This window comes from Ranitomeya imitator, chromosome 3 (genome assembly GCF_032444005.1).
Source record: "Ranitomeya imitator isolate aRanImi1 chromosome 3, aRanImi1.pri, whole genome shotgun sequence".
Lineage (NCBI taxonomy): Eukaryota > Metazoa > Chordata > Amphibia > Anura > Dendrobatidae > Ranitomeya > Ranitomeya imitator.
Window position 1 is genome coordinate 3,495,995 of NC_091284.1, and position 27,012 is coordinate 3,523,006.

The 27,012-nt window shown below is 49.9% G+C and overlaps 1 protein-coding gene across 1 annotated transcript in view; it reads right to left on the reverse strand.

The window, feature by feature from the left end:
* The window catches only part of ICOSLG (inducible T cell costimulator ligand), a 253,951-nt gene that overhangs the window by 52,811 nt on the left and 174,128 nt on the right, over positions 1–27,012 (reverse strand). Inside the window, exons 3-4 of the mRNA XM_069760392.1 lie at positions 20,350–20,706; positions 18,570–18,854 (exon numbers count right to left, since the gene is read on the reverse strand). Coding sequence (XP_069616493.1) covers positions 18,570–18,854; positions 20,350–20,706 — 642 coding nt within the window. The remainder of the gene's footprint in view (positions 1–18,569; positions 18,855–20,349; positions 20,707–27,012) is intronic.

The window sequence follows — 27,012 nt, forward strand, 5'->3', positions numbered from 1 at the left end:
AGAGACAGACCCCAAAAGACTGCAGAGAAAGGAGGAGAGACAGACCCCAAAAGACTGCAGAGAAAGGAGGAGAGACAGATCCCAAAAGACTGCAGAGAAAGGAGGAGAGACAGACCCCAAAAGACTGCAGAGAAAGGAGGAGAGACAGACCCCAAAAGACTGCAGAGAAAGGTGGAGAGACAGACCCCAAAAGACTGCAGAGAAAGGTGGGAGAGACAGACCCCAAAAGACTGCAGAGAAAGGTGGAGAGACCCCAAAAGACTGCAGAGAAAGGTGGAGAGACAGACCCCAAAAGACTGCAGAGAAAGGTGGAGAGACAGACCCCAAAAGACTGCAGAGAAAGGAGAGACAGACCCCAAAAGACTGCAGAGAAAGGTGGAGAGACAGACCCCAAAAGACTGCAGAGAAAGGAGGAGAGACAGACCCCAAAAGACTGCAGAGAAAGGAGAGACAGACCCCAAAAGACTGCAGAGAAAGGAGAGACAGACCCCAAAAGACTGCAGAGAAAGGTGGAGAGACAGACCCCAAAAGACTGCAGAGAAAGGAGGAGAGACAGATCCCAAAAGACTGCAGAGAAAGGAGGAGAGACAGACCCCAAAAGACTGCAGAGAAAGGAGGAGAGACAGACCCCAAAAGACTGCAGAGAAAGGTGGAGAGACAGACCCCAAAAGACTGCAGAGAAAGGTGGGAGAGACAGACCCCAAAAGACTGCAGAGAAAGGTGGAGAGACAGACCCCAAAAGACTGCAGAGAAAGGTGGAGAGACAGACCCCAAAAGACTGCAGAGAAAGGGGGAGAGACAGACCTCAAAAGACTGCAGAGAAAGGAGGAGAGACAGTCCCCAAAAGACTGCAGAGAAAGGAGGAGAGACAGACCCCAAAAGACTGCAGAGAAAGGGGGAGAGACAGACTCCAAAAGACTGGAGAGAAAGGTGGGAGAGACAGACCCCAAAAGACTGCAGAGAAAGGTGGAGAGACCCCAAAAGACTGCAGAGAAAGGTGGAGAGACAGACCCCAAAAGACTGCAGAGAAAGGTGGAGAGACAGACCACAAAAGACTGCAGAGAAAGGTGGAGAGACAGACCCCAAAAGACTGCAGAGAAAGGTGGAGAGACAGACCCCAAAAGACTGCAGAGAAAGGTGGAGAGACAGACCCCAAAAGACTGCAGAGAAAGGTGGAGAGACAGACCCCAAAAGACTGCAGAGAAAGGTGGAGACAGACCCCAAAAGACTGCAGAGAAAGGTGGAGAGACAGACCCCAAAAGACTGCAGAGAAAGGTGGAGACAGACCCCAAAAGACTGCAGAGAAAGGAGGAGACAGACCCCAAAAGACTGCAGAGAAAGGTGGAGAGACAGACCCCAAAAGACTGCAGAGAAAGGTGGAGAGACCCCAAAAGACTGCAGAGAAAGGTGGAGAGACAGACCCCAAAAGACTGCAGAGAAAGGTGGAGAGACAGACCCCAAAAGACTGCAGAGAAAGGAGGAGAGACAGACCCCAAAAGACTGCAGAGAAAGGGGGAGAGACAGACCCCAAAAGACTGCAGAGAAAGGTGGAGACAGACCCCAAAAGACTACAGAGAAAGGGGGGAGAGACAGACCCCAAAAGACTGCAGAGAAAGGAGGAGAGACAGACCCCAAAAGACTGCAGAGAAAGGGGGGAGAGACAGACCCCAAAAGACTGCAGAGAAAGGAGGAGAGACAGACCCCAAAAGACTGCAGAGAAAGGTGGGAGAGACAGACCCCAAAAGACTGCAGAGAAAGGAGGAGACAGACCCCAAAAGACTGCAGAGAAAGGGGGAGAGACAGACCCCAAAAGACTGCAGAGAAAGGTGGAGAGACAGACCCCAAAAGACTGCAGAGAAAGGAGGAGAGACAGACACCAAAAGACTGCAGATAAAGGTGGGAGAGACAGACCCCAAAAGACTGCAGAGAAAAAAGGAGAGACAGACCCCAAAAGACTGCAGAGAAAGGAGGAGAGACAGACCCCAAAAGACTACAGAGAAAGGAGGAGAGACAGACCCCAAAATACTACAGAGAAAGGAGAGACAGACCCCAAAAGACTACAGAGAAAGGTGGAGAGACAGACCCCAAAAGACTGCAGATAAAGGTGGGAGAGACAGACCCCAAAAGACTGCAGAGAAAAAAGGAGAGACAGACCCCAAAAGACTGCAGAGAAAGGAGGAGAGACAGACCCCAAAATACTACAGAGAAAGGGGGAGAGACAGACCCCAAAAGACTGCAGAGAAAGGTGGAGAGACAGACCCCAAAAGACTGCAGAGAAAGGAGGAGAGACAGACCCCAAAAGACTGCAGAGAAAGGAGGAGACAGACCCCAAAAGACTGCAGAGAAAGGAGGGACAGACCCCAAAAGACTGCAGAGAAAGGTGGAGACAGACCCCAAGAGACTGCAGAGAAAGGAGGAGAGACAGACCCCAAAAGACTGCAGAGAAAGGTGGGAGAGACAGACCCCAAAAGACTGCAGAGAAAGGTGGAGAGACAGACCCCAAAAGACTGCAGAGAAAGGAGGAGAGACAGACCCCAAAAGACTGCAGAGAAAGGTGGGAGAGACAGACCCCAAAAGACTGCAGAGAAAGGTGGAGAGACAGACCCCAAAAGACTACAGAGAAAGGGGGAGAGACAGACCCCAAAAGACTGCAGAGAAAGGTGGAGAGACAGACCCCAAAAGACTGCAGAGAAAGGAGGAGAGACAGACCCCAAAAGACTGCAGAGAAAGGAGGAGACAGACCCCAAAAGACTGCAGAGAAAGGAGGGACAGACCCCAAAAGACTGCAGAGAAAGGTGGAGACAGACCCCAAGAGACTGCAGAGAAAGGAGGAGAGACAGACCCCAAAAGACTGCAGAGAAAGGTGGGAGAGACAGACCCCAAAAGACTGCAGAGAAAGGTGGAGAGACAGACCCCAAAAGACTGCAGAGAAAGGAGGAGAGACAGACCCCAAAAGACTGCAGAGAAAGGTGGAGAGACCCCAAAAGACTGCAGAGAAAGGTGGAGAGACAGACCCCAAAAGACTGCAGAGAAAGGAGGAGAGACAGACCCCAAAAGACTGCAGAGAAAGGTGGAGAGACAGACCCCAAAAGACTGCAGCAAAAGGTGGGAGAGACAGACCCCAAAAGACTCCAGAGAAAGGTGGAGAGACAGACCCCAAAAGACTGCAGAGAAAGGAGGAGAGACAGACCCCAAAAGACTGCAGAGAAAGGTGGAGAGACCCCAAAAGACTGCAGAGAAAGGAGGAGAGACAAATCCCAAAAGACTGCAGAGAAAGGAGGAGAGACAGACCCCAAAAGACTGCAGAGAAAGGAGGAGAGACAGACCCCAAAAGACTGCAGAGAAAGGAGGAGAGACAGACCCCAAAAGACTGCAGAGAAAGGTGGAGAGACAGACCCCAAAAGACTGCAGAGAAAGGTGGGAGAGACAGACCCCAAAACACTGCAGAGAAAGGTGGAGAGACCCCAAAAGACTGCAGAGAAAGGTGGAGAGACAGACCCCAAAAGACTGCAGAGAAAGGAGGAGAGACAGACCCCAAAAGACTGCAGAGAAAGGAGGAGAGACAGACCACAAAAGACTGCAGAGAAAGGAGGAGAGACAGACCCCAAAAGACTGCAGAGAAAGGTGGAGAGACAGACCCCAAAAGACTGCAGAGAAAGGTGGAGACAGACTCCAAAAGACTGCAGAGAAAGGAGGGAGAGACAGACCCCAAAAGACTGCAGAGAAAGGTGGAGAGACAGACCACAAAAGACTGCAGAGAAAGGTGGAGAGACAGACTCCAAAAGACTGCAGAGAAAGGTGGAGAGACAGACCCCAAAAGACTGCAGAGAAAGGTGGAGAGACAGACCCCAAAAGACTGCAGAGAAAGGAGAGACAGACCCCAAAAGACTGCAGAGAAAGGTGGAGAGACAGACCCCAAAAGACTGCAGAGAAAGGTGGAGAGACAGACCCCAAAAGACTGCAGAGAAAGGAGGAGAGACAGATCCCAAAAGACTGCAGAGAAAGGAGGAGAGACAGACCCCAAAAGACTGCAGAGAAAGGAGGAGAGACAGACCCCAAAAGACTGCAGAGAAAGGTGGAGAGACAGACCCCAAAAGACTGCAGAGAAAGGTGGGAGAGACAGACCCCAAAAGACTGCAGAGAAAGGTGGAGAGACAGACCCCAAAAGACTGCAGAGAAAGGTGGAGAGACAGACCCCAAAAGACTGCAGAGAAAGGTGGAGAGACAGACCCCAAAAGACTGCAGAGAAAGGAGGAGAGACAGACTCCAAAAGACTGGAGAGAAAGGTGGGAGAGACAGACCCCAAAAGACTGCAGAGAAAGGTGGAGAGACAGACCCCAAAAGACTGCAGAGAAAGGTGGAGAGACAGACCCCAAAAGACTGCAGAGAAAGGTGGAGAGACAGACCCCAAAAGACTGCAGAGAAAGGAGGAGAGACAGACTCCAAAAGACTGGAGAGAAAGGTGGAGAGACAGACCCCAAAAGACTGCAGAGAAAGGTGGAGAGACAGACCCCAAAAGACTGCAGAGAAAGGTGGAGAGACAGACCCCAAAAGACTGCAGAGAAAGGGGGAGAGACAGACTCCAAAAGACTGGAGAGAAAGGTGGGAGAGACAGACCCCAAAAGACTGCAGAGAAAGGTGGAGAGACAGACCCCAAAAGACTGCAGAGAAAGGAGGAGAGACAGACCCCAAAAGACTGCAGAGAAAGAAGGAGAGAGACCCCAAAAGACTGCAGAGAAAGGAGGAGAGACAGACCCCAAAAGACTGCAGAGAAAGGAGGAGAGACAGACCCCAAAAGACTGCAGAGAAAGGTGGAGATACAGACCCCAAAAGACTGCAGAGAAAGGAGGAGAGACAGAACCCAAAAGACTGCAGAGAAAGGTGGAGAGACAGACCCCAAAAGACTGCAGCAAAAGGTGGGAGAGACAGACCCCAAAAGACTCCAGAGAAAGGTGGAGAGACAGAACCCAAAAGACTGCAGAGAAAGGTGGAGATACAGACCCCAAAAGACTGCAGAGAAAGGAGGAGAGACAGAACCCAAAAGACTGCAGAGAAAGGAGGAGAGACAGACCCCAAAAGACTGCAGCAAAAGGTGGGAGAGACAGACCCCAAAAGACTCCAGAGAAAGGTGGAGAGACAGACCCCAAAAGACTGCAGAGAAAAGTGGAGAGACAGACCCCAAAAGACTGCAGAGAAAGGAGAGACAGACCCCAAAAGACTGCAGAGAAAGGAGGAGAGACAGACCCCAAAAGACTGCAGCAAAAGGTGGGAGAGACAGACCCCAAAAGACTCCAGAGAAAGGTGGAGAGACAGACCCCAAAAGACTGCAGAGAAAGGAGGAGAGACAGAACCCAAAAGACTGCAGAGAAAGGTGGAGATACAGACCCCAAAAGACTGCAGAGAAAGGAGGAGAGACAGAACCCAAAAGACTGCAGAGAAAGGTGGAGAGACAGACCCCAAAAGACTGCAGCAAAAGGTGGGAGAGACAGACCCCAAAAGACTCCAGAGAAAGGTGGAGAGACAGACCCCAAAAGACTGCAGAGAAAAGTGGAGAGACAGACCCCAAAAGACTGCAGAGAAAGGAGAGACAGACCCCAAAAGACTGCAGAGAAAGGAGGAGAGACAGATCCCAAAAGACTGCAGAGAAAGGAGGAGAGACAGACCCCAAAAGACTGCAGAGAAAGGAGGAGAGACAGACCCCAAAAGACTGCAGAGAAAGGAGGAGAGACAGATCCCAAAAGACTGCAGAGAAAGGAGGAGAGACAGACCCCAAAAGACTGCAGAGAAAGGAGGAGAGACAGACCCCAAAAGACTGCAGAGAAAGGTGGGAGAGACAGACCCCAAAAGACTGCAGAGAAAGGTGGAGAGACCCCAAAAGACTGCAGAGAAAGGTGGAGAGACAGACCCCAAAAGACTGCAGCAAAAGGTGGAGAGACAGACCCCAAAAGACTGCAGAGAAAGGTGGAGAGACAGACCCCAAAAGACTGCAGAGAAAGGTGGAGAGACAGACCCCAAAAGACTGCAGAGAAAGGTGGAGAGACAGACCCCAAAAGACTGCAGAGAAAGGAGGAGAGACAGACCCCAAAAGACTGAAGAGAAAGGTGGAGAGACAGACCCCAAAAGACTGCAGAGAAAGGAGGAGAGACAGACCCCAAAAGACTGCAGAGAAAGGAGGAGAGACAGACCCCAAAAGACTGCAGAGAAAGGAGGAGAGACAGACCCCAAAAGACTGCAGAGAAAGGTGGGAGAGACAGACCCCAAAAGACTGCAGAGAAAGGAGAGACAGACCCCAAAAGACTGCAGAGAAAGGTGGAGAGACAGACCCCAAAAGACTGCAGAGAAAGGTGGGAGAGACAGACCCCAAAAGACTGCAGAGAAAGGTGGAGAGACAGACCCCAAAAGACGGCAGAGAAAGGTGGAGAAACAGACCCCAAAAGACTGCAGAGAGAGGAGGAGAGACAGACCTCAAAAGACTGCAGAGAAAGGAGGAGAGACAGACCCCAAAAGACTGCAGAGAAAGGAGTAGAGACAGACCCCAAAAGACTGCAGAGAAAGGTGGAGAGACAGACCCCAAAAGACTGCAGAGAAAGGAGGAGAGACAGACCCCAAAAGACTGCAGAGAAAGGAGGAGAGACAGACCCCAAAAGACTGAAGAGAAAGGAGGAGAGACAGACCCCAAAAGACTGCAGAGAAAGGTGGAGAGACAGACCCCAAAAGACTGCAGAGAAAGGAGGAGAGACAGACCCCAAAAGACTGCAGAGAAAGGAGGAGAGACCCCAAAAGACTGCAGAGAAAGGTGGAGAGACAGACCCCAAAAGACTGCAGAGAAAGGTGGGAGAGACAGACCACAAAAGACTGCAGAGAAAGGTGGAGAGACAGACCCCAAAAGACTGCAGAGAAAGGAGGAGAGACAGACCCCAAAAGACTGCAGAGAAAGGTGGAGAGACAGACCCCAAAAGACTGCAGAGAAAGGTGGAGAGACAGACCCCAAAAGACTGCAGAGAAAGGTGGAGAGACAGACCCCAAAAGACTGCAGAGAAAGGTGGAGAGACAGACCCCAAAAGACTGCAGAGAAAGGTGGAGAGACAGACCCCAAAAGACTGCAGAGAAAGGAGGAGAGACAGACCCCAAAAGACTGCAGAGAAAGGAGGAGAGACCCCAAAAGACTGCAGAGAAAGGTGGAGAGACAGACCCCAAAAGACTGCAGAGAAAGGTGGAGAGACAGACCCCAAAAGACTGCAGAGAAAGGAGGAGAGACCCCAAAAGACTGCAGCAAAAGGTGGGAGAGACAGACCCCAAAAGACTGCAGAGAAAGGTGGAGAGACAGACCCCAAAAGACTGCAGAGAAAGGTGGGAGAGACAGACCCCCAAGAGACTGCGGAGAAAGGAGGAGAGACAGACCCCCAAAAGACTGCAGAGAAAGGTGGAGAGACAGACCCCAAAAGACTGCAGCAAAAGGTGGGAGAGACAGACCCCAAAAGACTGCAGAGAAAGGTGGAGAGACAGACCCCAAAAGACTGCAGAGAAAGGTGGGAGAGACAGACCCCCAAGAGACTGCGGAGAAAGGAGGAGAGACAGACCCCCAAAAGACTGCAGAGAAAGGTGGAGAGACAGACCCCAAAAGACTGCAGAGAAAGGTGGAGAGACAGACCCCAAAAGACTGCAGAGAAAGGAGGAGAGACAGACCCCAAAAGACTGCAGAGAAAGGAGGAGAGACCCCAAAAGACTGCAGCAAAAGGTGGGAGAGACAGACCCCAAAAGACTGCAGAGAAAGGTGGAGAGACAGACCCCAAAAGACTGCAGAGAAAGGTGGGAGAGACAGACCCCAAAAGACTGCAGGAAAAGGTGGAGAGACAGACCCCAAAAGACTGCAGAGAAAGGTGGAGAGACAGACCCCAAAAGACTGCAGAGAAAGGAGGAGAGACAGACCCCCAAGAGACTGCGGAGAAAGGAGGAGAGACAGACCCCAAAAGACTGCAGAGAAAGGAGGAGAGACAGACCCCAAAAGACTGCAGCAAAAGGTGGAGAGACAGACCCCAAAAGACTGCAGAGAAAGGTGGAGAGACAGACCCCAAAAGACTGCAGAGAAAGGTGGAGAGACAGACCCCAAAAGACTGCAGAGAAAGGAGGAGAGACAGACCCCAAAAGACTGCAGAGAAAGGTGGAGAGACAGACCCCAAAAGACTGCAGAGAAAGGAGGAGAGACAGACCCCAAAAGACTGAAGAGAAAGGAGGAGAGACAGACCCCAAAAGACTGCAGAGAAAGGTGGAGAGACAGACCCCAAAAGACTGCAGAGAAAGGAGGAGAGACAGACCCCAAAAGACTGCAGAGAAAGGAGGAGAGACCCCAAAAGACTGCAGAGAAAGGTGGAGAGACAGACCCCAAAAGACTGCAGAGAAAGGAGGAGAGACAGACCCCAAAAGACTGCAGAGAAAGGAGGAGAGACCCCAAAAGACTGCAGAGAAAGGTGGAGAGACAGACCCCAAAAGACTGCAGAGAAAGGTGGGAGAGACAGACCACAAAAGACTGCAGAGAAAGGTGGAGAGACAGACCCCAAAAGACTGCAGAGAAAGGTGGAGAGACAGACCCCAAAAGACTGCAGAGAAAGGTGGAGAGACAGACTCCAAAAGACTGCAGAGAAAGGAGGAGAGACAGACCCCAAAAGACTGCAGAGAAAGGGGGAGAGACAGACCCCAAAAGACTGCAGAGAAAGGTGGAGAGACAGACCCCAAAAGACTGCAGAGAAAGGAGGAGAGACAGACCCCAAAAGACTGCAGAGAAAGGAGGAGAGACCCCAAAAGACTGCAGAGAAAGGTGGAGAGACAGACCCCAAAAGACTGCAGAGAAAGGAGGAGAGACAGACCCCAAAAGACTGCAGAGAAAGGAGGAGAGACCCCAAAAGACTGCAGAGAAAGGTGGAGAGACAGACCCCAAAAGACTGCAGAGAAAGGTGGAGAGACAGACCCCAAAAGACTGCAGAGAAAGGAGGAGAGACAGACCCCAAAAGACTGCAGAGAAAGGAGGAGAGACCCCAAAAGACTGCAGCAAAAGGTGGGAGAGACAGACCCCAAAAGACTGCAGAGAAAGGTGGAGAGACAGACCCCAAAAGACTGCAGAGAAAGGAGGAGACACAGACCCCAAAAGACTGCAGAGAAAGGTGGGAGAGACAGACCCCCAAGAGACTGCGGAGAAAGGAGGAGAGACAGACCCCCAAAAGACTGCAGAGAAAGGTGGAGAGACAGACCCCAAAAGACTGCAGCAAAAGGTGGGAGAGACAGACCCCAAAAGACTGCAGAGAAAGGTGGAGAGACAGACCACAAAAGACTGCAGAGAAAGGTGGAGAGACAGACCCCAAAAGACTGCAGCAAAAGGTGGGAGAGACAGACCCCAAAAGACTGCAGAGAAAGGTGGAGAGACAGACCCCAAAAGACTGCAGAGAAAGGAGGAGAGACAGACCCCAAAAGACTGCAGAGAAAGGAGGAGAGACCCCAAAAGACTCCAGAGAAAGGTGGAGAGACAGACCCCAAAAGACTGCAGAGAAAGGTGGAGAGACAGACCCCAAAAGACTGCAGAGAAAGGAGGAGAGACAGACCCCAAAAGACTGCAGCAAAAGGTGGGAGAGACAGACCCCAAAAGACTGCAGAGAAAGGTGGAGAGACAGACCCCAAAAGACTGCAGAGAAAGGAGGAGAGACAGACCCCAAAAGACTGCAGCAAAAGGAGGAGACAGACCCCAAAAGACTGCAGAGAAAGGAGGAGAGACAGACCCCAAAAGACTGCAGAGAAAGGAGGAGAGACAGACCCCAAAAGACTGCAGAGAAAGGAGGAGAGACAGACCCCAAAAGACTGCAGAGAAAGGAGGAGACAGACCCCAAAAGACTGCAGCAAAAGGTGGGAGAGACAGACCCCAAAAGACTGCAGAGAAAGGAGGAGAGACAGACCCCAAAAGACTGCAGAGAAAGGAGGAGAGACAGACCCCAAAAGACTGCAGAGAAAGGAGGAGAGACAGACCCCAAAAGACTGCAGCAAAAGGTGGGAGAGACAGACCCCAAAAGACTGCAGAGAAAGGAGGAGAGACAGACCCCAAAAGACTGCAGAGAAAGGAGGGAGAGACAGACCCCAAAAGACTGCAGCAAAAGGTGGGAGAGACAGACCCCAAAAGACTGCAGAGAAAGGTGGAGAGACAGACCCCAAAAGACTGCAGAGAAAGGAGGAGAGACAGACCCCAAAAGACTGCAGAGAAAGGAGGAGAGACAGACCCCAAAAGACTGCAGAGAAAGGTGGAGAGACAGACCCCAAAAGACTGCAGAGAAAGGAGGAGAGACAGACCCCAAAAGACTGCAGAGAAAGGAGGAGAGACAGACCCCAAAAGACTGCAGAAAAAGGAGGAGAGACAGACCCCAAAAGACTGCAGCAAAAGGTGGGAGAGACAGACCCCAAAAGACTGCAGAAAAAGGAGGAGAGACAGACCCCAAAAGACTGCAGAGAAAGGTGGAGAGACAGACCCCAAAAGACTGCAGAGAAAGGAGGAGAGACAGACCCCAAAAGACTGCAGCAAAAGGTGGGAGAGACAGACCCCAAAAGACTGCAGAAAAAGGAGGAGAGACAGACCCCAAAAGACTGCAGAGAAAGGAGGAGAGACAGACCCCAAAAGACTGCAGAGAAAGGAGGAGAGACAGACCCCAAAAGACTGCAGCAAAAGGTGGGAGAGACAGACCCCAAAAGACTGCAGAGAAAGGAGGAGAGACAGACCCCAAAAGACTGCAGCAAAAGGTGGGAGAGACAGACCCCAAAAGACTGCAGAGAAAGGAGGAGAGACAGACCCCAAAAGACTGCAGAGAAAGGTGGAGAGACAGACCCCAAAAGACTGCAGCAAAAGGTGGGAGAGACAGACCCCAAAAGACTGCAGAGAAAGGTGGAGAGAGACCCCAAAAGACTGCAGAGAAAGGAGGAGAGACAGACCCCAAAAGACTGCAGAGAAAGGAGGAGAGACAGACCCCAAAAGACTGCAGAGAAAGGAGGAGAGACAGACCCCAAAAGACTGCAGAGAAAGGTGGAGAGACAGACCACAAAAGACTGCAGAGAAAGGAGGAGAGACAGACCCCAAAAGACTGCAGAGAAAGGAGGAGAGACAGACCCCAAAAGACTGCAGAGAAAGGAGGAGAGACAGACCCCAAAAGACTGCAGAGAAAGGAGGAGAGACAGACCCCAAAAGACTGCAGAGAAAGGAAGAGAGACAGACCCCAAAAGACTGCAGAGAAAGGATGAGACAGACCCCAAAAGACTGCAGAGAAAGGTGGAGAGACAGACCCCAAAAGACTGCAGAGAAAGGTGGAGAGACAGACCCCAAAAGACTGCAGAGAAAGGAGGAGAGACAGACCCCAAAAGACTGCAGAGAAAGGTGGAGAGACAGACCCCAAAAGACTGCAGAGAAAGGAGGAGAGACAGACCCCAAAAGACTGCAGAGAAAGGTGGAGAGACCCCAAAAGACTGCAGAGAAAGGTGGAGAGACAGACCCCAAAAGATTGCAGAGAAAGGAGGAGAGACAGACCCCAAAAGACTGCAGAGAAAGGATGAGACAGACCCCAAAAGACTGCAGAGAAAGGTGGAGAGACAGACCCCAAAAGACTGCAGAGAAAGGAGGAGAGACAGACCCCAAAAGACTGCAGAGAAAGGATGAGACAGACCCCAAAAGACTGCAGAGAAAGGAGGAGAGACAGACCCCAAAAGACTGCAGAGAAAGGTGGAGAGACAGACCCCAAAAGACTGCAGCAAAAGGTGGGAGAGACAGACCCCAAAAGACTGCAGAGAAAGGAGGAGAGACAGACCCCAAAAGACTGCAGCAAAAGGTGGGAGAGACAGACCCCAAAAGACTGCAGAGAAGGGAGGAGAGACAGACCCCAAAAGACTGCAGCAAAAGGTGGGAGAGACAGACCCCAAAAGACTGCAGAGAAGGGAGGAGAGACAGACCCCAAAAGACTGCAGCAAAAGGTGGGAGAGACAGACCCCAAAAGACTGCAGAGAAAGGTGGAGAGACAGACCCCAAAAGACTGCAGCAAAAGGTGGGAGAGACAGACCCCAAAAGACTGCAGAGAAGGGAGGAGAGACAGACCCCAAAAGACTGCAGCAAAAGGTGGGAGAGACAGACCCCAAAAGACTGCAGAGAAAGGTGGAGAGACAGACCCCAAAAGACTGCAGAGAAAGGAGGAGACAGACCACAAAAGACTGCAGAGAAAGGTGGAGAGACAGACCCCAAAAGACTGCAGCAAAAGGTGGGAGAGACAGACCCCAAAAGACTGCAGAGAAAGGAGGAGAGACAGACCCCAAAAGACTGCAGCAAAAGGTGGGAGAGACAGACCCCAAAAGACTGCAGAGAAAGGTGGAGAGACAGACCCCAAAAGACTGCAGCAAAAGGTGGGAGAGACAGACCCCAAAAGACTGCAGAGAAAGGTGGGAGAGACAGACCCCAAAAGACTGCAGAGAAAGGTGGAGAGACAGACCCCAAAAGACTGCAGCAAAAGGTGGGAGAGACAGACCCCAAAAGACTGCAGAGAAAGGAGGAGAGACAGACCCCAAAAGACTGCAGCAAAAGGTGGGAGAGACAGACCCCAAAAGACTGCAGAGAAAGGAGGAGAGACAGACCCCAAAAGACTGCAGAGAAAGGTGGAGAGACAGACCCCAAAAGACTGCAGAGAAAGGAGGAGAGACAGACCCCAAAAGACTGCGGAGAAAGGTGGAGAGACAGACCCCAAAAGACTGCAGAGAAAGGAGGGAGAGACAGACTCCAAAAGACTGCAGAGAAAGGAGGAGAGACAGACCCCAAAAGACTGCAGAGAAAGGAGGAGAGACAGACCCCAAAAGACTGCAGAGAAAGGTGGAGAGACGGACCCCAAAAGACTGCAGAGAAAGGAGGAGAGACAGACCCCAAAAGACTGCAGAGAAAGGTGGAGAGACAGACCACAAAAGACTGCAGAGAAAGGTGGAGAGACGGACCCCAAAAGACTGCAGAGAAAGGTGGAGAGACGGACCCCAAAAGACTGCAGAGAAAGGAGGAGAGACAGACCCCAAAAGACTGCAGAGAAAGGAGGAGAGACAGACCCCAAAAGACTGCAGAGAAAGGTGGAGAGACGGACCCCAAAAGACTGCAGAGAAAGGAGGAGAGACAGACCCCAAAAGACTGCAGAGAAAGGTGGAGAGACGGACCCCAAAAGACTGCAGAGAAAGGAGGAGAGACAGACCCCAAAAGACTGTAGAGAAAGGTGGAGAGACGGACCCCAAAAGACTGCAGAGAAAGGTGGAGAGACGGACCCCAAAAGACTGCAGAGAAAGGAGGAGAGACAGACCCCAAAAGACTGCAGAGAAAGGAGGAGAGACAGACCCCAAAAGACTGCAGAGAAAGGTGGAGAGACGGACCCCAAAAGACTGCAGAGAAAGGAGGAGAGACAGACCCCAAAAGACTGCAGAGAAAGGTGGAGAGACGGACCCCAAAAGACTGCAGAGAAAGGAGGAGAGACAGACCCCAAAAGACTGCAGAGAAAGGTGGAGATACAGACCCCAGAAGACTGCAGAGAAAGGAGGAGAGACAGATCCCAAAAGACTGCAGAGAAAGGAGAGACAGACCCCAAAAGACTGCAGAGAAAGGTGGAGAGACAGACCCCAAAAGACTGCAGAGAAAGGAGGAGAGACAGACCCCAAAAGACTGCAGAGAAAGGTGGAGATACAGACCCCAGAAGACTGCAGAGAAAGGAGGAGAGACAGATCCCAAAAGACTGCAGAGAAAGGAGAGACAGACCCCAAAAGACTGCAGAGAAAGGTGGAGAGACAGACCCCAAAAGACTGCAGAGAAAGGTGGAGAGACGGACCCCAAAAGACTGCAGAGAAAGGTGGTCCTGCAAGGTAATGACTCGGGGGGCTGAATTCAAATGCACAGGACAAATGATCAGATTTATATTTATAAAATAATTATTACACCTTGTATCATTTGCTGACATTGTGTTGGTATCTGTGAAGAATCAAGGGGAGAACCAGCGCTGTTTATGGTCAGAACGCAATACATAAAGTGCACATGCGCATATTGATTTCTGATTGTATTTCAAAATGAGACATTTAGCAAACAATTGATCAATTCTTTGAGCCACCCCGCCACGTCACGGCATTCTCATAATGGGGCAGTCCTACTCTATGTTTTTCATATTCGCTGCACCATAAACGCCTCCTAAACAAATTAAAAGCAAGACCATATTAAATGCAAGCTGTACCTAGAGCATTTCTGAATCACTCCCATAGCGTCAGAGGGGCAGGTAAGGATAAAGGTTGACCAGGTCCAAACAGACATTTCGGGTCCAACCTCCACACTGCCCAGTCAGCACCACAGATGAAGAGTGAGACAGGCTGAGACACAGGTGCACAATTAAACAGAGCCTAAGGCAGGGCAGGGCTGCTGTGTGTGTGTAGAATACTGTAGACATAATTCCATGTCAATCATCTCTATCCTATTTGGCATAGAGTTATAAAAACACCTTCACCACGTGCTGTGGTAGGGCGACACCTGGGCAACTGCTTCAGGGATTCACACCCCCACTAGCTAGCTGGTATGCAACCTTCTACAGGAACCCTCTGTGGATCCAAGCCATGCAGCCTGAGTCCTTTATTCTGCTAACTATGAATTCACAACTGAGTTATCGAAATACTATATGTCCTAGCTGTACATTGTGTATATTTCCAAGATCCCCAGAGCAGGGCAAGCACCTGCCTGGGTCTCAAGCCATTGTAACACACATGAGAAAGGAGGCACATAGATCAGCCAGTAGCAGCTACTGTAAGTAGCAAAATTGTGTTTAGTCTCTACGAGTAGCTGGGGTCCGGTTGGATGCAATGGTGCCAGAACCGCTGTCCTAGGACCACCCAGAAAGGAGTTATGATCTTTCATAGGTTTGGGGAGATTTATCTCTAAACTTCCAGGGGAGGGGATTTAGATTTAGCCCAGAGGGCAGGACGGGTGTGACCCAGACGGGTAAATGCTTGTGTGAAGCATATACTATTCCTTTTTCTATGGTAGGTCGCGACAATACATCATGTGAGGACAAGTCGCACACAAAGGGGGCCACAAGCCTTCAATGTGAAAGCCCTCCCCAGGCTTTTCATCTAACTGGTAACTGACAACATCTTCTGCTTATATCTTTTGTTCTACCACTATTGCTTTTGTATATCTGACCATTATATGTGTATTACTGCTGTGTACTGTAGTGCGGCGGTGTTCACACAGTGCGGCAATAAGCCAGCGACCCAGTAAAGTTCAAAGCAAAATGTCTTTAATGTCCAAAACGTACAAATGAAAAGCATTGCAGCTGGGGCATCAAAACAGTTCATATCTGAGACCTATCACCGTGGGCAACTGCACCACCATGTGACACTGAGGGGACACCGGGCATTTGCTTCCCTTGGATCTGTGTTGACTTCACACAATCCGGATGTTGCAGAGCCACCTGCTCTGCAGCTTGCAAACCATGGGTCACTTATAAGACCCGGCTGGAGGGAGTGAACTGCCCTACTACCATCCTGTAGTTCACTCCAAAAATAAAAGCCCTTAATGGGTTTTCTTAAACAGTGACTTGGCCAAATAACTTGACCAGGTCCAAACTCACTTTTATTTTGCACTGCAACCACCGCCATGTCTGTGACTGCAATGCACTCCAGCAGCCGCAATACGCTTCTATGCGCTTCCTGGGGGACACATATTAACCCTCGCATATGATCCCCCTTACTGCCTCACATATCACCCCCTGTTCAAACTTGTGGGGTTAAAAACTTGTCACCATACAAGGTGCCCATGACAGGACATCCGCATTCCCTGCGACTTCCCTTCCTCTCCTTGGCATTTCTCATCCAGACCAAGGGTGAAATGGTCGACCGAGCAAATAGTAGCGTACGGACTCCAAGGCCCACTTAATGGCCAGGCACTCCTCCTCCACTACGCTATAATTTCTCTCGGCCGGGGTCAGTTTCACACTCAGGTAGGTGACCGGATGTTCTTCTCCATTCACCTCCTGTGACAGGACCACTCCTAGGCCAACGTTGGAGGCGTCTGTCTGCACAACAAAGTCTCTCTTGAAATTGGGGCTGATGCATACCAGCTCTCCGCACAGCGCCACCTTCATAGACTGGTATGCTTCCTCCACTTGAGGGTTCCACCGCACCATGACCAATTTCTTTCTCTTTAGGATATCGGTCAGGGGTATTGTTCTCCCAGTACTGCCCTACTACCATCCTGTGGTTCACTCAAAAAAATAAAAGCCCTTAATGGGTTTTCCTAAACAGTGACTTGGCCAAATAACTCAACCAGGTCCAAACTTACTTTTATTCTGCACTGTAACCACCGCCATGTCTGTGACTGCAATGCACTCCAGCGGCCTCAATACTCTTCCTGGGGGATACACATGGACCCTCGCGTATGATCCCCTCACAGTACACTGAGTGCATTGTCTTGTGTGCCCTTAAGTCAATTAAATCTATCATTTAACCTTGGGCTGCTCTTATCTCAATCCACAAATTCACACGATCATTTCTCGGCCTAATCTCACACGCTTCTGGGGCGGGTTTGTGACCCTCTATAACCCTGTTAAGGGACTATATTGAATGAGGAGTTGGTGCAGTCCTACCAGTCTGAAAAGGTTCTTTTTCACTGGTGCTAGTGGACGAGGCCTCTCTGCCTGTCAGGGTTGTGGGTGAGTGTGGTGGCACATCAGTGACTGCGTGGGCCACATCTTCTCCCTCCCTGTACCTCACTTGGTGTCTGCGTAAACTGTGCCAAGCTGACCTGTTCCCAGGGGTGCAGAGTGTCACGTTGGTACAAGTAGAGAGACCACGTGATCCCGCTGACATAATATTGACGTCAGGGGGGGCAGCGAGGTGTGGATCCTTCATGTCTTCAGTATCTCTAGTGTTTGGGTGAATTGGGGTGTCCGCCACTGTGGGGTGCACTCATATAGCGCTGGACAGCCTGGGCGTCATCGATAGCTGACGCCAGACACGGTGCGTCACACGTAGCTGTACGACTGGCGTCCTACACAAGCATCATCTGGGTGCAGCCGCCCGCTCCATGAATTGGGGGGTTTGTGAGTGGTTGCTCGATCCGTATTTTGCAGCTGTGCTGCCCCCGCCTATTTCATGGGGTCTGCTGCATCCTGCAGTGCATTGGTGATCTGGACTGCTGTTTGTGAGGCTGTTTCCTCCTCTCTGATATTTTTTTATCACCTAAAATCCCAATGAAATACATTTACATTTGTGGATGTAACATGAAAAAATGGGGAAAAGTTCATGGGGTGTGATGACTTTCACTGTATGGCGGTGGGATGATCGCCCTCCCAGATGTCCTGACACTATCACTATTCCGACGTTCTTCTGATGTGACCTCATTACCAATATGGCGCATCTTCCAGCTAAATCCAGGCCTCGGGCTGCGAGGTCCCACCGATCCTGCAGAATGTTGGGGGTCCCTGATACTGACGAGACTGTTACACAGGGCACGAGTGGGACACACATGGGATATGGATGGCCTAGAAGATGGCTCCTGGTTTTCGGCCCCTTACTCTCCTGCACAGCCGCGCTTTCTGACATACTTTGGAAAGGTTGGGTTCTGGAGCAGTGAGCGCGTGGTCGGGTCATCACTTATTATCTGCCCTTCTGTAGTGCCCTATAAGGGGCGGAGCCATTAAAGCTTCAGAAAGCCTACTTGTGGGAGTGACTACGGGAGTCACTGTTTGTGGGTAGTTATCAGGCCATGGATTGTGGGCACACAGTGAAATACTGCTATACTACTAGTTACAACTCCTACTATTGCTTCATCTAATGTTTTTCTATGAGACTCGGCTCCTCCGAATTCTGCATAAGATCCTTCCCTGTAACTCCTCCTTTTAACATCCCATACTTCTCCACAAGCTTCCATTTAACTCCTGCAACTCCATAAAACTCCTCCCTTTAACTCCTGATAACCTTCCCCTTAACTCCTCCACCTTCTCCATATAACTCCTCCCTTTATTTCTCCACTCGCTTCTCTTTAACTCCTCCTCCTTTAACTCCTTCTGTTCCATATAACTCCTCCTCCTCTTATCGTCCCATACTTCTCCACACACCTCCCTAACTCCTCCTGATACTCCATAGAACTGCTTCTTTTACAGACGCATGCATCTTATCTCTTTAACTCCTCTATCCCTTTTGTTACTCACTTGTCCCGGCTCTAGCGCCGGTCTTTGCGCCTTATGTTTCCCTTTCTTTGCATTGGTTCCTGCCTCATGAAGCTTGGTGAGCTCCTCTGCCATCATTATCTTAGGCCTTTTAAGGCCGACTCAGGTACAGGCCAGGTACTTAGCAATTGAGCAGCACTGCACTCGGAGGCTACAAGGCTGGGGCAGTTTGCTTTTCCTCAGATTCAGCCGGAGTCCATCTCCTCTGCCACCCCTGACTTTCAGGCTACAAACCACCATCATCTTCAAGCTCAGTCCTGCTTCTTAAGTATACAAAAAATATAAAGGTAAAAACTCATCTAAAGTTTAGTGTCGTGGTGGACTCACAGTGCTGGGATGTCAGATTTCCATTCTTGGTGACTATGACACATGAGATGTTGATGTTGGACGTGATGTTGAGGGTGATTGTGCTCATCACATTGATGAATTCCCCATCTTGGTGAATGACTTCGTGGACACGACCATTCTGGATTCTGCTGCCATCACTGTAGTTTATCCACATTATTATTGGTAGCTCAAGTCCTCCTTGTGATTTGCAGGTGAAGTTCACCTCCTGGCCATACAGCAGCTTTCCTGGTTCAGGGACGTCCATCAGTGGGGTACTGAATTCAGCTGCAGATACAAAAAGTTTGAAGGGTAATGGTAAGTGCTCACACTGCCGTATAACTTGGTGAAGCCTGATCATGAGGTGGGAGTGAGGGTGTAGGTAGAAGTGAGGTCTGCTCATGATGTGGAGGTGAGAGTAAAAGTAAAGATGAGACCTACTCATGAGGTGGTGTTGGAGGTGAGGATTGCTCATGAGGTGGTGTTGGAGGTGGGGATTGCTCATGAGGTGGTGTTGGAGGTGAGGATTGCTCATGAGGTGGTGTTGGAGGTGAGGATTGCTCATGAGGTGGTGTTGGAGGTGAGGATTGCTCATGAGATGGTGTTGGAGGTGAGGATTGCTCATGAGGTGGTGTTGGAGGTGAGGATTGCTCATGAGGTGGTGCTGGAGGTGAGGATTGCTCATGAGGTGGTGTTGGAGGTGAGGATTGCTCATGAGGTGGTGTTGGAGGTGAGGATTGCTCATGAGGTGGTGTTGGAGGTGGGGATTGCTCATGAGGTGGTGTTGGAGGTGAGAATTGCTCATGAGGTGGTGTTGGAGGTGAGGATTGCTCATGAGGTGGTGTTGGAGGTGAGGATTGCTCATGAGGTGGTGTTGGAGGTGAGGATTGCTCATGAGGTGGTGTTGGAGGTGAGGATTGCTCATGAGGTGGTGTTGGAGGTGAGGATTGCTCATGAGGTGGTGTTGGAGGTGGGGATTGCTCATGAGGTGGTGTTGGAGGTGAGAATTGCTCATGAGGTGGTGTTGGAGGTGAGGATTGCTCATGAGGTGGTGTTGGAGGTGAGGATTGCTCATGAGGTGGTGTTGGAGGTGAGGATTGCTCATGAGGTGGTGTTGGAGGTGAGGATTGCTCATGAGGTGGTGCTGGAGGTGAGGATTGCTCATGAGGTGGTGTTGGAGGTGAGGATTGCTCATGAGGTGGTGTTGGAGGTGAGGATTGCTCATGAGGTGGTGTTGGAGGTGAGGATTGCTCATGAGGTGGTGCTGGAGGTGAGAATTGCTCATGAGGTGGTGTTGGAGGTGAGGATTGCTCATGAGGTGGTGTTGGAGGTGAGGATTGCTCATGAGGTGGTGCTGGAGGTGAGGATTGCTCATGAGGTGGTGTTGGAGGTGAGGATTGCTCATGAGGTGGTGCTGGAGGTGAGAATTGCTCATGAGGTGGTGTTGGAGGTGAGGATTGCTCATGAGGTGGTGCTGGAGGTGAGGATTGCTCATGAGGTGGTGTTGGAGGTGAGGATTGCTCATGAGGTGGTGTTGGAGGTGAGGATTGCTCATGAGGTGGTGTTGGAGGTGAGGATTGCTCATGAGGTGGTGCTGGAGGTGAGGATTGCTCATGAGGTGGAGGTGAGAGTGAAGATAGAGGAGAGACCTACTCATGAGGTGCAGGTGAGAGTGAAGATAGAGGAAAGACCTACACATGAGGTAGAGGTGAGGATGGCTCATGACTGAGATGTGGTGAGGGTAAAGTTATGGGGGAGCTCTTAGCTAGTTGCATGTCCTCACCTGTCACCTTCAGCTCTACCGTAGTATTATAGAGGATTTCTATATAGGACGGACTCCACAGTATGATGCAGACATAGGTGCCACTATCATGTAAGGATAGGTTTCTTATGCTGAGGTTGAAATTTCCAGCTCGTAAACCCTCAGGATTGAAATGAGCGCGGCCCTTGAACCGCTCATCCACAAATTTCATGTCCACCTCCCCACTCATGACTGCAGCCACCACCAGATCTGGTGTACAGTTCCTCAGTTGCCAGTACACATTGATCTTCTCTATGGCGTCTGGCAGCTGATTGTAGACACACGGCAACTCCACCGAGCCATGTAGAGATCCCAGCATGCTGAATACGAACCTAGAAGCTGTGCGACATGAAGCGTTACACATGAGACATGGCGGCGAGAGGAAGACAAGACTAACGTTATGTAGAGTCCAGCTGCTCGGACATCAGGCCTCACCATCTGCACTGGAAGAGCAGAGTCAGACGGTAAGGCTGTGTGCACACGTTGCGGATTTTTCGTGTTTTTTTCAATATAAAAATGCATAAAAATCGCATACATTATGCATCCCATCATTTAGAATGCATTCCGCAATTTTTGTGCACATGATGCCCTTTTTTCCGCTAAAAAAAAACACATTGCGGTAAAAAACGCAGCATGTTCATTAATTTTGTGGATTTTTGCGTTTGTTCCTCTATTAAAAGCATTGGGAAGCTCCGGAAATAAAAGCCTCAAAAACGCGTCAAAAACGCAAGCGGATTATTTGCAGAAAATGTCCGGTTTTGCTCAGGAAATTTCTGCAAGAAATCCTGAACGTGTGCACATAGCCTAATACTGCAAATTTCCTATATGTAAGCACAATTACAGAAGGTCTCCCCAGCTGGTATAACTTGGGCATCTCCTCTATACAGTAGAATTATATATGTACAGCCGGTATAACCTGGGTGTGAGGAGCTGACCACTTACTATTGGACAAATGAATGTAGAGCGGAGTCCATGGCTCTACGGGATGCAGATTTTTACAGCATGGTGTTTTATTAGGGATTTGCTAGCTCGTCAGTTTATTCTCAGGAATCAATGTTTCCATTCAGTGCCAAGAGCAGAAGAAGCCTAGATCTTATGTATACATAAGGCCAAATCCAAGAGTAGTAATCAAGGAACTCGTTCCATTGTTCTTCCAGCCAATAGTCCCATTGTGCGGATGGGGATTGTAGACCCTGGGGAGCACTGACTACAGGGGGGTCTCATGCATGGGAGGGAGGAAAACAAGCTACATGTTTGTTCATGCAGTTGTTAGAGTGACGCTGATGGGATAGGATCTAGGCTGAGATCCTGGAGCCATGGATGGATGGATGGCCTATGGAGTTTTGGAGATCGGTTGTGGGCTGGGCTGGATCCCCCTGCTGTGGTTGAGGCATCTGTCATCTGGATTTCACAAACTTTCTTATTGCTGGTCCTGGATACATGTGCTATGGTTTGATTATCTGTCGCTGGAGGAGCGTGGACAGTGACTACAGACTACACTGGCAGGAGATATGAAATCTGTGGGCCAACCAAAGTTGGGGGGCAGTGAGTATCGGCTGGTCGGGGGCAGTGAGACTATAGGTCCCGGGGAGGGAATCTTGTGTACTGAGGACATTGCATTTTGGCCATCTACTTGGATTTGTTGAAAAATCATGGATGTATCCAATAAAATAGTTGCATCATTAACGTGCCTGGACCAGGGATTGTCCTGCCAAACGCTCGCTCTTCTTTTATGGTGGGCATAACGCTACTCAGACAGCACAGGGTGAGGGTAACAGAGTGTGGCAATACTTTATTGAACCACAAAACAGGCAGATGACATGTAGAACAGTGCCAGAAATATACCCAGGATGATGCAGATTACAGAGTCTCACCATTCCGCTGACTCACCAGGATAATGGCAGCTGTTACTTCAGAGCTCCCAGGGTGGACTACCCCACCTGTGGCACGAGCATAGAGGAGACAACGACAAGCTTAGGAAGATGATGGTCCATTCAGGTACAAGGCCAGTTGACCCGAGGGTCACAATCTGGCTTCTCCAAACATCTCAATGGAGCCAGGTGACCAGGCGATCCCAATCCTGGCTTTCTCCAAACATATCTGTCACGTTCGCGCCCAGACTGGTTGGTGCGGGCGTGTGGCCTGTTATGATCCGGTGACCTTGGAGCTGCATGAGAACTTTCACTGGAGAAAGTGGCCACTATACTGACCGCAATCCTGAACTTAACACAGCAACTAGAAGTAGCCATGGAGTGTACCTAACACACCTAGACACCTCGTCACAGCCAGAGGACTAAATACCCCTTAAGATAGAAATTGGAATACTATCTTGCCTCAGAGAAAATCCCCAAAGGATAGACAGCCCCCCACAAATATTGGCGGTGAGTCGGAGAGGAAAAAACATACACAGGCAGAAAAACAGGATTAGCACAGGAGGCCACTCTAGCTAGATAGGACAGGATAGGACAGAGTTCTGTGCGGTCAGTATTAAAACCCTTCAAAACACCCACAGCAGAATATACAAAAAACTTCCTACATCTAACTAAAGATGTAGGAGCGTAAATCTGCAACTCCAGTGAATCCTACAAACAGAGCAGGAATAAAACTGAAACAAGCACACAGCAGTGTGCCACAGATACAAAAACAAACACTTATATTTGCAGAATTTGTCAGCAACAGGAGAAGCCAGAAAGTGATCCAAAACTTCACAAGTAACATTGACAACTGGCAAGGGCTAAAGGATCCTGCACACCTAAATATCCCAGTCAGAATTGTAATCATCCGATACACCTGGCCAGGACTGCGACTCAGAGATAACTGCATTCCCACCTACAACCACTGGAGGAAACCCAAGAGCAGAATTCACAACAGTGGCCCCACTGGACCACAGACCAGACTGCCCTGGAAGGGGCGTAACTAAGTAGCTTCCTTGGTCTTCGCTGGAGCCTCTGATGATGAGGTCAGACTTGTGCGGCAGGAAGCTACCAGGTACCACTCCAGGGTGATGTCTGGCTGTGGCTGTTGATCCCACCGGGAATGGAACATAGACAGGCAAGTGGGCACAGCGGGCACTCTGGCACGCGAGCATGGCTGGGACACAGGCAGACGGGTACAACAGAGACACTGGCAGGCAGGCACGGCTGGCAGGCAGGTAAGGCTGGCTTTCTGGCAGGACAGGCAGACCAGGCTGGTACACTGGAAGAACCGGTAGGGACCGGTCTGCAGGCAGGTATGTAAAACAGGTAAGAACCTGTTCAGACAGGAGGACTTAAGAATAGGTAGAGAAAGACCGCAAGAGCGGATGCAGAGCGAAAGCACAGGAGCTAGAGCCAAGAACAGAGATGCATGAGGCGGAGCCAAGTGTGGAAACGCAGGAGGTGGAGCCAAGAGCAGGAGGCGGAGCCACATGCATAAACGCAGGAGGCGAAGCCAAGAGCAGGAGGCGTAGAACTGCAAGGAGCGGAGCCAGGTAGAACCGTAAGGAGTGGAGCCGCAGAGCAAGAGCTGAGCTGCAGAGCAAGGCCACAGAGTGCAGAGCAAGGTCAGAGTGCAGAGCAAAGCTACAGAGAGCCGAGCTGAGAGCAAAGCCACAGAGTGCAGAGCTGAGAGCAGAGCAAAGTCAGAGCGCAGAACTGAGTGCAGAGCAAAGCTACAGAGAGCCGAGCTGAGAGCAAAGCTACAGAGAGCAGAGCCGAGAGCAAAGTCACAGAGTGCAGAGCTGAGAGCAGAGCCACAGGGTACGGAGCTGAGAGCAGAGCAAAGTCAGAGCGCAGAACTGAGTGCAGAGCAAAGCTACAGAGAGCAGAGCCGAGAGCAAAACCACAGAGCAGAACAAGGTCTCAGAATGCAGAGCAAGGAGCAAAGCAAGGTCGCAGAGAGCAGAGGCAAAAGCAGAGCAAAGCAAGACACAAAGGACGCAGAGCAGGGAAAGGAAACCAAGGCAGGGATATAAACGGACACAGGAACAGGACTAGGCTAAGACAAAGTCAGGAACAGGCCAGGCACAGAGACATGGACCACAGAAGGTTCAATGTAAACAGTGTCTTTACAAATAAGCATGGTATGCTCCGTATTGCAGCTGGGTTTCCATATATACAGTCCATGTTCAGAACCTGTTGCCGTGGACAACAACACCGCCGTGTCTCTGGGGAGCGTCAGCTCCCTGGAAGCCCCTGGCTCTGTGCTACCTTCACAGAGTCCTGGGTTGCACAAAAACACCTGCTCTGCAGCTTGCAAACTCCAAACTGACCCACCCAAGGCAAAACCTGAGATTTAAATGTAATTGTGGCCATAGAGCCACTTCCAAAACCCAGAGAGAAACCTGCAAATCCCTCTAAAAATAAAAGCCCTTAATGGGTTTTCCTAAAAATCTGAGTCACTACTTGGACCCAAACCACTCTCTTTTATTTTGCCTTGTGCCTCACAGGCGTCCTGCTGTGAACACAAGGCGCTTCAGTGAGTTTAATAGGACTGTCCGCATCCTGGGGGGATTCATATGGACTATCATGTGATCCCCCTCACTGCCTCGCTTATCCCCTCTGTTCACACTTGTCACCACACAGGGGGCCCGTGACTTGCCATCCGCAGCCCCTTGCGCCTTCCCTGCATGATGTTCCACGGTGAAATTGAAATTTTTCAGAGACAGGAACCATTGAGAGACCCGAGCAGGAGGCTCGGCAGGAAGAAAAGAAGAGGACATCATCGTATGAAGATGGGAGGCGCTGGACCCGGACCTCGATGCCCATCAGACCGGACCGCCCCTGTGTGAGTATAATCTAACCAGGATACATCGGGGGCTTATCTACTGTTTATCATGGCCATCTGGCTAATCGTTCCATGTACTGTTCCATCTGGCTAATCGTTACTCGGACGCATCTGCTCTTCGCCAGTCGTTACACTAGCTACCCATTCATTACAGGATACAATTCAAAGTACTTGTTCTCACCCACAAAGCTCTCCACAGTGCGGCCCCCATACATCTCCTCCCTCATTTCTGTCTATCGGCCTAACAGACCACTGCGCTCTGCAAATGACTTTCAGCTAACCTCTGCACTAATCCGTACCTCTCACTCCCGACTCCAAGACTTCTCCCGTGCTGCGCCAATCCTCTGGAATGCTCTACCCCAAGATATTAGGACCATCCATAATTTGCATAGTTTTAGGCGCTCGCTCAAAACACATTTGTTCAGAGCGGCCTATCACGTTCAGTAATCAAAGTCATTTTATGTTATGTTTGTGTGTGTGTAGCCCATTCACTATCCCCATCTATTCCCCACCCCCTGAAGATGGCCGGACCCTCATTGTAAATACATCATTGTAAATACACACCTGTACTTTGTATCCCCCCCACCTCATTGTAGATTGTAAGCTCTCACCAGCAGGGGCGGATTATTGTGCTTTAATTATTGTATTGTTAACGTTGTTACTTATGACTGTTGTGTTTGAAACTGTTAAACTGTAAAGCGCTGCGGAATATGTTGGCGCTATATAAATAAAGATTATTATTATTATTATTATTATTATTATTATTATGGCCATAGAGCCACTTCTAAAACGCGGAGTGGAGAGAGAGGCTCGCCCACTACCAAACCTGCAAATCTCTCTAAAAATAAAAGCCATTGATGGGTTTTCCTAAAAATCTGACTGAGTCCCTGCTTGGACTTAATCCACACTTTCTGATATTTTGCCTTGTGCCTCACAGGCGTCCTGCTGTGAACTCAAGGAACTCCAGCGGGTTTAATAGGACTCCGTCCGCCTCCTGGGGGGACACATATCGACCCTCGCATATGACTCCCCAAACTGCCTCGCATATGTACAGCCGGTATAACCTGGGCATCTCCTGTATATAATTGTATATGTACAGCTGGTATAACCTGGCCATCTCCTGTATATAATTATGTATGTACAGCCGGTATAACCTGGGCATCTCCTGTATATAATTATATATGTACAGCCGGTATAACCTGGGCATCTCCTGTATATAATTATATATGTACAGCCGGTATAACCTGGGCATCGCCTGCATATAATTATATATGTACAGCCGGTATAACCTGGGTATCTCCTGTATATAATTTTATATATGTACAGCTGGTATAACCTGGGTATCTCTTGTATATAATTTTATATGTGCAGCTGATATATCCTGGGCATCTCCTGTATATAATTATATATATACACCTGGTATAACCTGGGCATCTCCTGTACATAATTATATATGTACAGCCGGTATAACCTGGGCATCTCCTGTATATAATTATACATGTACTGTTGTGTCGCATGAATGGGAACAGCTTGTTGTGTATTTTCTGTGTTATGCATTTAATTCTGCTGTTGCTAGAGAGAAGCTCTGTCCTCTAAGTTTGTCCCTTCTTCCCTCCTGTAGTTGATGATGTTAGTCCTTGCTCCTCCCTTCTTCTTCATTATCAGTTTGCTGTAGCCATCTTTGGATGCACATGTATACTTCTCTGTTTGCGATTACTATTTCCACCTGCTGCATTGTACTTAATACAAGATTTCAGAGAAAATCAACTCTGTTCCTCCTGGACTCTCATTACAAGTCAGTGTGGCTGAGTTGGCACTATCTGAGGACGCCTGGCATGTGAGTACAACAATCATACAGTTACCTAGGGGATTGATGGCTGA